At 33.9% G+C, this 13,694-nt stretch overlaps 1 protein-coding gene across 1 annotated transcript in view; it reads right to left on the bottom strand.

Moving 5' to 3' along the window:
* Nucleotides 1-662: 662 nt before the first annotated feature.
* RSBN1L (round spermatid basic protein 1-like) overlaps nt 663-13,694 on the bottom strand; it is an 88,975-nt gene continuing 75,943 nt past the window's right edge. Inside the window, exons 6-8 of the mRNA XM_010848095.1 lie at nt 9,965-10,132; nt 4,611-4,719; nt 663-4,531 (exon numbers count right to left, since the gene is read on the bottom strand). Of these exons, the coding sequence (XP_010846397.1) occupies nt 3,890-4,531; nt 4,611-4,719; nt 9,965-10,132 (919 nt within the window). The 3' untranslated portion in view covers nt 663-3,889. The remainder of the gene's footprint in view (nt 4,532-4,610; nt 4,720-9,964; nt 10,133-13,694) is intronic.

The raw sequence follows: 13,694 nt of genomic DNA, 5'->3' as shown, positions 1-13,694 counted from the left end.
TGCATTGGAAAAGAAAATGGCAACCCACTCCAGTGTTCTTGCCTGGAGAATCCCAGGGACGGGGGAGACTGGTGGGCTGCCATCTATGGGGTCGCACAGAGTCGGACATGACTGAAGGGACTTAGCAGCAGCAGAGTTATCCTCCTTTCTTATTTGAGGTATACTGTCAGAGCCAAATCTTACCAAACATAACTCTTTCTTATGCACATTCTAATATAACTCTTTCATAGGACATTCTAAAACCAGTAAAATTTTGTTTACATACCAACAGAAGTTAAACAAGAGGAAAGAAGATTAAGAATGAGCTACATATAAAACCCATCAAGTAACACTTTACCAGGCTAAAAGTATTTTGAAAACAATGGCACTTTTGTCCTTTCTGCCTGAAGATAAAAACAATCATGTCTACAGGAAAAAGAGGCAATTTACCATTACACCCCAGCACCCATACCTTCCTAGTTTAGCAACCTTTTTTAAAGTGAGCTTTACCATTCTTTTCTCTGTTGACAGAAGTCAACTTTTCATAGTTTTTAAGAGAAAAAACAGTTTTCGGATTTGAATCACTTTCAAGATCTTATGGTTTCTGTTGAAGATAAACAAGAACTTTCAAATATGGTAAGATGAAAATAAAATGTCAAGTATAAGAATAATTACAAAACAAATTTAAAATATTACAATTATCAATTTTAGTATTTATTAAAAGATGGAAGACAAGGAAAATTCCTCTCCAACTTCAAAAATAAATCCTGCACCTTTGCTAAATGCAAAATAAACTGATATTTGCTTTACATGACAATGAAATTACCCCAAAAAATAACCCAAGTATACCAGAAGAGTGCTAATCTATTATTTACAAAGACGATCTTACCTGCTCTAAGTATTCAAGAAAAACCTGTTTACATTCAGGAACACTAATGAAATAACCTTGAATACTTAACCCAAGAAATAAAATATTTCCTACCTTCCATGACCAACCCTCCCCACAGTTACAGAATGGATAAAAAAATGAATATATGTGGAAGCATAACAGTATTTCCAATAACTTTATAACACATGCACGCACACACACAACCACACACACACAGTGCTGTGCTAGATCAACCTAATCTTTAAGGTCAATAGCTGTAGCGACAAAGAAGATAATAAATATGGCTTTAGTAAAAGTTTTCAACCAAAGATCACAAATGCTTAATTCTTTTGATAGCTAACCTGAGTATGGAATATATATTACTTACCAAAAAGGATATGACCAAAAATAATTAAAAAGAAAAAAAAAAATCTCTGTAGCAGACACCATTGAGGTACCTTAGTTTTGCTTTTTTTTTTTTTGTAAAGGTCTGTATAGCAATTTAATAATTTACATAATAACATTTATTCCATATAGTGTAGTTCATATAGAAACTATCTTATGTGCTTTATTGTTCTGTTCCAAGAAACTGGAAATAATAGCAGAAAAGTTTTGTTCCGATAAAGAACTGGAGTGGACTAGCTAGGAACACTTTAATACAATATTGAAATAAGAATTATTTGTGTGTAGCAAATGGAGCCAGTGAACTCTCAGGTTGCGTCTGGAGAGAATTTTAAAATTATAATCTGTAAGACAGGAAGATAAGCATGACTCAACGTAACAAGGCTGAATCTTGAAAATCTGGGTTCACTGACTTGTATTTCACCTCTACGGGGATGTATGCATTTTACAAAACAATTAAATTTTCAAAATATGGAGAAGTTTGACAATAGGTTAAATAGGAAACTACACTTAAAAAGTAACCACTCTGGTTGTTTTACATATGTCTCTAAAAGTTTAAGGCTCATATATTTTGGAGGGATATCCTAAAGACATTTTCTTACAGTATGGTCTCATGCATCTATGCATGTGACACTGGAAAACTGGAGCTAAAACAAACCTTGTTAAATATGCCACCCTTCACTTAAAAAAAGAAAAACCTAAACATTTTAATCACATTCTCTCTCAATTTTCAATACTGGTTTATTATAAACTTCTGTCTCTCCCCAAAGTAGGTGTAAATACATAAATTTAGCTTAAAATTGAAGATAAAGGTAGCGAGAAGCAAGATAAGAAAGTTATAAAACAAAAACCCTATTTACATTTCGATGATTTACATTTGATGATTACATTTGATGATGATTCCTTCCTCCATGAAAATTCATATGCTGCAAATAGATTGATTTCTTACAAACCACTGATATTTCTGTATAATATTTGCCTGCCCTTTTAAATTGGAGGTCAGAAATGACACCATTGCTACAGTTTATGATTTCTAGCGAAATGCCTTTAAGTGGCTTCTCCCTAATCAGAGAGATAAGCAGCTTTATGGGCCAGAGTAGAAGCCACTGAATGGGAATAGCTACACAAGCTCAAAAGGCAGCAGCACAAAGAACTCCAGCTGAAAGTAATCAACCAAAGCATGTGCCCAGAAAAATACCAAATTCAAATAGAAGAAAATAAATTGCAAATGCAGAGTTCTTAACATCAAAGCAAACAATAGAGACATTTGCTTGACTTTTATTACAATAATGAAAGCAATTTGAAACAGTGCTAAAGTCCATCATTGAAGAGATTTGTTTTAATCATCTTTGGCGAGGCACTGGCAATCTTGTTTCCTATGCCAGTTTTACTTTCCAGAGCTTCTTTTCAAAGAAAAAAAATCTAAGTTGTTTACTTTAGTAAGGTAGGGAGAGGGATGCTTAGAAAGATCAGGTAACAAATTTTATTTTGTTAATTATACTTCTGTATATGGCAGTTAAGTCACTGCTCTTATTTTAATATGCTATATTTGCCATCTTTTTCTCCTGTTCCTCAAGAAATATGTAATAAAATATTTTAACTGCACACAATTAAACTTTCTGTAACTGAACATTTTTTTCCCAGCTACTATTAGATACAGTATAGGTGCTGATTAATAAGAAAATTTTCTCAACTTCTTATTCCACACACTACAAAGAAAATTCACGTTAATAGGGCTATATAATCTGGCCACATAACTTCATTAGTTAGAAGGGTTAGATACCACTAAAATACCTTTTTTCTCCCAACTTATAACATTTTTCTATTACCTAAACTGCTTTCTTAACATCGAAATATTTTAAAATATATTCCAGGGAGTATAGGAAGTTTCACATACTCATTCAGCAATTTAAGAAGTTATGCAAAATATGGTAACATATATATATATTCCCATACATACACACACACACATAAATATACTTTCGTAACTGAATCTTGGTTTTAAAAATGCTTGCACAGTGTGGGAAACTTAAATATTAACTAGATTTGAATACATACACTTGCATTCCATTAGCACTTGATATACCAGCAAAAACGTAACAGGTGAAATAAATGATTTAAATGAATGGGTTTTTTTTTTTTTGGCAGACCCAACAGAAAACATATTTATTGTTATGAACCTTTATTAAGTGGCTCACATTTCAGTATAAATCACACTAAAAAGATTTTTTAAAAGCTATTTACACTACAGTGCTGACACATTTAAAGTGAAAAAAAAAAAAACTGGTATAAATAAACTCTATGGAAAAGGCTTAATTGTCAAAAAAGAATTCTGGCTCATATTACAAAATATATATATATATATATATGGTAATGTCAGCTCTATTCTAAAACCTACAACTCCACTCAAATGATTTTTCAAAGACTGCTTTTGTTTAAACCTGCAGTGTTTTCAGTGCATCTGGCCCTAAGTGCTTTGCTACTTCACAGTTATGGACAGGCACTGAGGAATGTTACAAAGCTACTTAAACTATATTTTGTAACAGACTTGGGAGCAAGTCCTTGGCTTGCTTTCAGAATTCATGAATCTTTATTACACCATTCAGTTTAAGAAAAAAATTTTAAATGGTATGTACAAATTTAACACAAAATGTCATCGTCTTTTCTCTCTTGATTTGAACGTGTTGAACTATGTTGCCTTGTATCAACCAGACTTATGAGACTTCCAGGACACAATTCTTCCTTTAAATCTTTGTTGCTATTTTCAAATTTAGAGTCCACTTCAACCTTAAATTCTGTAAATTGAACATGATCCAATTTTGCTTTAACATTCTTGCTATCCATATTATTCGGTGCTCCAGTCTTTTCAGGAATATAAACATTCACAGGTTCTTCCTTGATTCTTACAGATGCAACAGGTTCATGTTTAATCTGCTGTAATTCATATTTAGAATGAAGTTTGTCTGAAAAAATAGAATCCAAGGAGGTTTTGCTTACAGCACAAATCGTGCTGTCAGTGTGAGGTCCAAGAACTGATGATGTAGAATCTGGTGATGTGCCTGTTTCATGAGTAACTGTATTCTGAGCAGGGTCCTCCTCTGAATGATACAACTTGAGCCGAACATGCCATGCTAAACTGCATACAGCTGAAACTGTCTTGAACTGATGAACAACATTTCTTGGAATAAAATAAATGTCATTATCATACAGCTGAATCCTGGCATAGCGAATGCCTTCCCTCCTCAGTTGATTAAGTTTTGCATCATCAACCCATTGGACACACTAAAACAAAACACAAAATACCAATAAGTCTTTTCCACAATAAAAATTAAATTGAGGATAGTAATAGTTTTAAATATACCTGGGACAGTGGAGGTTCATGTAAATCTAACTGCATTCGTTGAACTACTTCTAAGAAATCTTCAGCATGAAAACAGATTACATCTTTGGTTATTCGGGGTTGATCAGGCCTAAAAAAGAACAAGAGATAATGAAGAGTCTGCCATTAATGTTTCACTCGGCTAAGTCCTTATTAAATTCAAAGCAAAAGGGACTTCCGTGGTGGTCCACTGCTTAAGAAGAATCCACCTGGCAATGCAGGAGACGTGAGTTCCATTCATAGTCAGGATCCCACATGCCATGGAGCAACTAAGCCCGCATACCACAACTACTGAGCCCACACACTCCGGAGCCTATGTGCCACAACTCCTGAGCCCGTGCACCACAACTAGAGAGCCTATGTGCGGAGATGAAGGATCCTGCATGATCCAAAAGATCCTGCTTGCTGCAACTCAATGCAGCCATATATATATATACACATACATGTGTGTATGTGTGTGTGTGTGTGTGTGTGTGTCCATATATATATATGGACACACACACATATATATATTAATTCAAAGCAAAACTAGTTTAGGTCAAAAATCAAAGTATTATCTTAGAAATAAATTGTAATTAGAAGACCACTTTACATATTTAAACAAAGGATAACACTATGAGATTTAACCTAAATATGGATAAAAACAACTCATTTTATTATTTCTATAATATACAGGCATAACAGAGCAGAAACTTTATTCATTGATCAAGGAAAGGAGAAGAACAAAGGAAATTTTAAGGGGTAGAAGGAAGACATGTCATCAGGACTCTTGGAAAGAGGTGGGGATTTCCAGGAGCAGCCTCATCTCATTTTATTATGGCTATATGTAACGATGTTTTGAAAAATTAAATTGACTTGACTTGGTTAAATTATGCAAATCAAAAACCTAAGTGTTTATAGTTAAGGTCAGTACTTCAACAAATTAAGTATGAAATTAAAAACACAACACAGAAGTCAGAGGTAAATATGGAGAGGAAGGGAATACATTCTTTCAATCTAGACGTATAACTGCAATGATACAGTAAATCCCTAAACTCTTTTTAGTGCTTATAAAATAAACTATTACCATTCTACTTGCGGAGGTTAATAGTATCTTTAATTATACTTCTAAAAACCCCCAAACTCTTCAATTAATTAAGAATATACACATACATGTTTATAAAAGATGCTCAAAATGGATTCTGGAATAAAATTCCAAGCAAAATAAATACCACCCCCCCAATCATACTGAGGCAAATCATAACCAATTTATTTTAATAAACTAGTGATAAACAGAATATCTAAAACTTATGTGTCATATTAATATACAGGGAAAGAGCGTAAGAATGATTGCAGGCTATGTCAGAGACAATGCAAACCAGAAGAAAGCTGACTATCTTTAAAGTATTTGAAATAAAAGGTAAATCTAGAATTCTATACCCCAAAAAATATCCTTAAGAAAGTCTGAGATAAAATCATTTTCAGATAAGGACAAAGAATCTGTCACCAGAAGACTGCACAACAAAGAATGTTAAAGAACTTCTTCAGGCTGAAGGAAAATGATATTTCAATGAAAATGTAGATCTATTCAAAGGAATGTAGAATGCAAGTAACAGTAAATATAAAGTTATTTTATTCTTTTTTAAAAATATTTTCAGAAATATATCCTTAATGCCAAAGTAAGCAAGATATTGGGGGGGGGGGGTGATGTTATAGAATATAGAAAGCAAAATGTATAATAATAATTAGCACAGAGACCATAATTGGGGGCATGGAAAGATGGCAGTACACTGTTGAAAATTCTTACACATTACATAGAAAGGTATAATATTATTTAAAGATACACTATGATAACTTTAGGGCAACCACTACTAGACAAATAGTGGAGGTATAACAGTGCATGCTCAGTTGTGTCCAACTGTTTGCAGCTCCATGGACTGAAGCCCACAAGGTTCCTCTGTCCATGGAATTTTCCAGGCAAGAATACTGGAGCAGGTTGCCATTTCCTACTCCATGGGATCTTCTCAACCCAGAGATGGAACCCACGGCTCTTGTGTCTCCTGCCTTGGCAGGTGGATTCTTTACCACTGTACCACCTGCAAAGTCAGTGGAGGTATAATGAAAACACTAAAAAAGGTAAGAAAGAAAAGTGGGGAAAAAGAATGAACTGACATATAATATGGAGTCTTTCAATCCATAAACAAGGTGTATCTTTAACATTTCTATAAATCTTATTTTTCTCATTGGTTCTTTGTAGTTTTTAGTGTAAGTCACTTATTTAAAAAAATTAATCTAAGTATTTTATAATTTTTATTTTACTATAAGCTGGCATTTTTTCTTTTCATTTTCAAAATGTTTCCAAGTATTTACTGCTAAAATATAGTTATATACAACTAACTTTTCAATATTATTTTATGACTTAGATAAATTCTAGTACTTCTTTTGTAGACTTAGTATTATCTCTACACACAATTATTTTACCTTATTCTAAGACCCTGTAATTCCATGTCTATGTATTTACTGAAATGAAGTTATATGTGCACACAAAGTCTTGTAAGGAAATGTTCATAAGAACTTTATTCATAAAAACCCCAAACTGGAAACAATTCAAATGTGTATCATCAGGTGACTGGATAAATCAATTGTGATATATCCATACAATGATATACCACTCAGCAACAAGAAGGAATGAACTACTAAGACACCTAACACTAAATTTTAGATTTTAGATAAATCTAAAAACCATCATGATGAGTGAAAGAAGTCAGACAATATATGATTCTATTTACATGAGATTCTAGACTAGGCAATGCTAACCTACAAAGACAAAAAATAGGTTAATAAATGTCTCAAGTTAGAGTAAGAATGGGGAGAGATTAACTGTCAAGGGATACAAGAAAAACAAAATGGTCTATATTTTAGTTCTGAAAGTGGTTAACATGGCTGTATATATTAGTGAAAACACATCTAACTGTATATTTATAACAAGTTTTGTATTATTGAATATAAATTATATTCCAGTAGTTGATTTTTCAAAAAACTGAATTCAAAGAGGCAACCTTAAATTTATAAATCTATGTGAATTCTGTCTTCCTAATACTAAAAAGTGATATAAAATTGACCAACACTTCACAAGTCTATCTAGTTTAAGATCTCTTTATGAAAGTGAAAGTGAAGTCGCTAAGTCGTGTCAGACTCTTTGCGACCCCATGGACTGTAGCCTACCAGGCTTCTCCATCCATGGGATTTTCCAGGCAAGAATACTGGAGTGGGTTACCATTTCCTTCTCCAAAGATCTCTTTATAGTCTAAATCAATTGAAGTCTTTTATCTCAAATTCGTGTTAAGCCAGGCTCTAAGATAAAATCAAGAATCTAATACCTAATGTCTCCTTGAGAAAAAAAGAACTCAAAATGCTAAGTTAAGAACACTAAGACAGTGCTCTAATTTCCTTAGTATAGCTTAAGTTAACAGCAAGAATCAATAATAAAGCGATCATAAACCGTGTTTGCATCAGAGCCATGAAACCATCTTAAAAGTATCAACCAAATTATTTTCTTACCATCTTTAGTATAATACTAAGAGATCAAAGCAGCACTGGTAGATAAAGTAAACTGTATTTTACAAAAGTGAGAAAATTCATAACTAGCAACATCTCATTCCAAAATCTATCTCAAGAATATTCTTAAATCTGGTCCCTAATATATTTATAATTTGACAATAGGCTTTTTCACTGTGAAATTGCTAGATTCAAGTACTTTTTAGTTCAGTCACTATAGTGAACTATGATGGACCTATGAAGGACAGGAAACAATCTCCAACATCAAATCACATATAAAGTGGAGAAAAAGCAAACACGAACAATAATTAAACTTGAAAGAGATTTAAATAAAGTTAAGGCCAAGAAGCAAGAACATTTATCTCTGAGGAAAAATATAAATATGTGGCTAACTTTATTGAGTACTATCTATAAATCAGATTTCACTCTAATAAATTTTGATGCCACTCTTAAATCTTTTTACCAAACATTCAAGAAAAATCCCGTTAATTTGAAATGGGTTTGTTGTAATGATTTCCACAAACAAATTTGCCTTTACTCTTTGACAAAATTAGCATTTTAAACCAGATTATAGTAAGAGCTTTGAAACTGTATGGGAATCACCATAGATATTACCATTTAACTTAAACACAATTATAAATTATTATTATTATTGAATCATAAACTAATAAATTATTAACATCATTTTCCTAAAGAACTCATAGCGTTAGCTTGGTACTAGCTACTTTGCATATCTGAAATTGATAAAGCTTCCTTCATTTATGTTAAGGAAAAAAGTCAGTTTACACTGGCTTCCCCATTCAGTATTAATTTATAACACATTACTTTAAATTTTCTCTTTTGAACATAGGGTCAATTTTGTATTCACAACTCCTGAAAATACAATTTCCTCATGTAGAAAATACAGGCCATATTATTCAAAACATCTTAGAAATCTATGCAACAATATTGACACTTTATATTTTCAGAATTAGTTTGTTTTTACTTAGAAAACTTTCTTACATTCTAATTATTTAATTCAACTGCTTTAATAAGCAAAATAGTATATTTCAACTTAAGTTTCATACCCAAACAATACCCAATTTGAAAATAAAACCTAATTGACCAAAGTTACCTTACAGTATAAATATAGCTTTGCTCTACAGGTTTGATCAATTTAGTAAATGGAAATTCTCTTAATGTATGAGACAACCACCTTAAGTATATTACCCATTTTCCTTAAGAAAATTATCCATTTTTTCTAATCTATCAAAAGATTTAGTGACATTTGCAAGCAAAGCTGGAAAAATATTAATATACTAAGGTAAACAAACACTTAATAGATACCAAACCTGAAAAAGACAGCAAGTTAAAACAGTATAAAGAAAAAACACAAGAAGCTGGAGTCAGTTCTGAAATCAGACTGAGCTCTACCACTTATGAGCTATATGACTATGATACTACTTGATAGTCCTGAGTCCTTAGTCTCTTTGTGTAAAAACTATGAGCCAAAAAGCAGAGAAAATTAACTGAACATTTGTAAATGGACATATAGTAAGCACCAAGTGAACCTTGGGTTTTCCGTTACTGTATGTAAGACAACTGTTTTCAACTCCAGTCACGTAGAAAATCAAACTATTTCAGTCAAATCCAAAAGACAGAATCTAGATTCTATCAGCTGAAAATCTTCAGTGCAATTACACAAAAACAATATCCAAATACAGGAAAATTAAATCTTTTTCCCCACATTAGGAAGAATTACTGAAAAACTTCTCAAGAAAAAGTTTCGAAGCCATTAAATAGCAGTAGTTAACATATACCACTCTCCGCAGTGCACAGCCTTCAACACTCCAACAGCAGCTGTAGTCTGTCGTTCAAAACCTTGTCCTATATGATCTGCATGAGCTCTTGTTCTGTCTTCAAAGAGCATTTCACGGGGCTCACTAGTTCGAGGTAGGTACTGCAGGTTTTTTATTTCATTGGTAGTTCTGTTTAAAAAAAAATTACATATATATATGTAGATAAAGAGACAGAGGTAGGCTTAAATATTAAGGCTTAACTGCCTTCAAACGTTTGTATTAAGGCATTCACAGGTTTAACTTTTTAAAATGCATTAATATTTACCTACTGTAAGTCAGGTACTACCTGGGCATTAGACCTAGTCAACAAAACAGCAGTGAATAAGACAAATTCCTTATTCTTGAGGGAGTTTATATTCTTATGGGAGAAATACCAAAATATAAACAGCAAGAAAACACTTGGCAATAAGTGCTTCCATAAAACACACATAGTTTACCAGAAGTAGGAGGGAACAGAAAACACTTTAGCTCCACTGTGGAGAACAGACATCTTCCACTGGCCCTCTCCTCCACCACGCACCTTCTAGAATCCATACGTATACAGAAACTGTTTACCACCTAGCCTCACGCACTGCAGAAACCCTCTCAAATTTTGCTGCAGAAGGGGAACAGGGTGAGAAGAATTTACTTTGGGAGTCATCATCTTATTTATCAGCCTGTATGATTTTTCTTTTGCTTACACAGACAAATCAGGATTGCCCCCATTATTTTCTTATCTCATCCTAGTCTCTCCCCTAGAGTCACTCTTCCTTTTGTTTCTCTTTATTTCCCACCCTCAATCTCTACTACTTCACTGCTCTTTGCGCACTCTTGTCTTAAAAGTTTTATACAAACATTCACAGAGACACACAGACACATATGCAATGCTTTAATATCCTTTTTTCCTGTTTGTGATTAATGTTTTACAGATATCAGAAAGCTAGACGATGATGTTGCTTTCTGTGAAAAGCTAACAGGTTTTCAAACAAGCAAGTCTGCTCTCATTATACCACATTCTAATGAATTGAGACTTATTAAAAGCATTTGCAAAAAACAAAAGCATTTGGCACAGTGCCTAAGGCAATGTTCTCATTAGTTGGTAAGACTATAATGTGATGGGAAATGACCATATATACCATGGATTTTAATCCTTGAGTTCCTCAAGGGGCTGGTGAACTCCCTTAAATTACATGTAACAGTCTATGTACATCTGCATTGTTCTGGGGAGAGGCCTTTGGATTCTCTAAATGATTGATAAATTTAAATTAATCATTGAAATACATACCAAGTTTACCATTTACTCCCAACTTAAAAATGAACTTGTAAAAATTTGATTCAACAAAAATTTATTTATTAACCACCAGGCATTTTGTTTTGGTGCTAGAGACATTAGTAACAAGCACAACATTGTCCATGCTCTCACGTAACCTACATTTCACTCTATCACCATTTTTCCCTATTTTTTTTTTAAATAATAAAGAGAGATCATCTTTACATATGTAAAAAAAAAAAGATATTACTTCCCCCAGGATCACCTACTCCATTCCCAACAATGTTAACCTAATGTACATTTTTCTACACTTTTCTCTGTGCTTACATATATATACTCTTATACACGTTTTTTATTTCTTTTCATAACAATAGAATCATACTTAACATATACTCTACATTTAGCTCTTTTCATCAGATATTCTTTCAGTGCAAAAGACAAAATTCATACTATGAAATTAACTATTTCATTGCGTTCTTCTATAAGTGAAAGTGAAAGTTACTCAGTTGTGTCCGACTCTTTGCAACCCCATGACTATATACAGTCCATGGAATTCTCCAGGCCAGAATACCAGAGTGGGTAGCTGTTCCCTTCTCCACGGGAATCTTCCCAACCCAGGAATCAAACCCAGGTCTCCCGCATTGCAGGCAGATTCTTTACCAGCTGAACCACCAGGGAAGCCCCATTCTTTCATAGGAATATACCAAAATGAATTCAACCATTCTAATAATGGACAATGAGATCATTTTATACTCAATCTCACTATAATAAATGGTGCAACTAACATTCTTATATATTTACCTTTAGTGCATTTATTTTTGGGGACAGAGTCCCAAAAGTATGGATCGTAGTTCAAAGAGAAAGAGAGAGAGAGTGTGTGTGTGTGTTAAGCTTTATGAGCTATTTTACTTTTAAAAAATGATTTAAAAAAATTATTACAGAAGCTCACCCATTGACCAATAATATATGACCCTGTTTCCTCACATACCTACCACCCTGTAATATAATCTCTATTAATAGTTTCTGCGAATGTAATGGGTAAAAACAATATCCCATAATTCTCTTAACATACACTTAATATACAATTGGAGAAGTAACTCCACACTTGATCTTAGCCAAAAGGCCGAGAAGCGATGAGAAATAACTCCAGAAAGAATGAAGGGATGGAGCCAAAGCAAAAACAATAGCCAGCTGTGGATGTGACTGGTGATAGAAGCAAGGTCCAATGCTCTAAAGAGCAATATTGCATAGGAACCTGGAATGTCAGGTCCATGAATCAAGGCAAATTGGAAGTGGTCAAACAGGAGATGCCAAGAGTGAACGTTGACATTCTAGGATCAGCGCACTAAAATGGACTGGAATCGGTCAATTTAACTCAGATGACCATTATATCTACTACTGTGGGCAGGAATCCCTTAGAAGAAATGGAGTAGCCATCATGGTCAACAAAAGAGTCTGAAATGCAGTACTTTAATGCAATCTCAAAAATGACTGAATCATCTGTTCATTTCCAAGGCAAACCATTCAATATCACAGTAATCCAAGCCTATGCCCCAACTAGTACACTGAAGAAGCTGAAGTTGAACGGTTCTATGAAAACCTACCTACAAGACCTTTTAGAACGAACGCCCAAAAAACTGTCCTTTTCATTATAGGGGACTGGAATGCAAAAGTAGGAAGTCAAGAAACACCTGGAATAAAAGGCAATTTTGGCCTTGGAGTACGGAATGAAGCAGGGCAAAGGCTAATAGAGTTTTGCCAAGAGAATGCACTGGTCATAGCAAACACACTCTTTCAACAACACAAGAGAAGACTCTACACATGGACATCACCAGATGGTCAACACCAAAATCAGCTTGATTATATTCTTTGCAGCCAAAGATGGAAAAGCTCTATACCGTCAGCAAACACAAGACCGGGAGTTGACTGTGGCTCAGATCATGAACTCCTTATTGCCAAATTCAGACTTAAAAAAGTGGGGAAAACCACTAGACCATTCAGGTATGACCTAAATCAAATCCCTTATGATCATACAGTGGAAGTGAGAAATAGATTTAAGGGACTGGATCTGATAGATAGAGTGCCAGATGAACCACAGACAGAGGTTTGTGACATTGTACAGGAGACAGGGATCAAGACCATCCCCATGGAAAAGAAATGCAAAAAAGAAAAATGGCTGTCTGGGAAGGCCTTACAAATAGCTGTGAAAATAAGGGAAGCGACAAGCAAAGGAGAAAAGGAAAGACATACCCATTTGAATGCAGAGTTCCAAAGAATAGCAAGGAGAGATAAGAAAGCCTTCCTCAGCGATCAATGCAAAGAAATAGAGGAAAACAACAGAATGGGAAAGACTAAAGGTCTCTTCAAGAAAATTAGAGATACCAAGGGAACATTTCATGCAAAGATGGGCTTGATAAAGGACAGAAATGGTATGGCCCTGAC

Source organism: Bison bison, unplaced genomic scaffold, assembly GCF_000754665.1.
Source record: "Bison bison bison isolate TAMUID 2011002044 unplaced genomic scaffold, Bison_UMD1.0 scf7180017864260, whole genome shotgun sequence".
Lineage (NCBI taxonomy): Eukaryota > Metazoa > Chordata > Mammalia > Artiodactyla > Bovidae > Bison > Bison bison.
The sequence above is the reverse complement of the archived record's forward strand: the minus strand, read 5'-3'. Positions and strand labels throughout refer to the sequence as shown.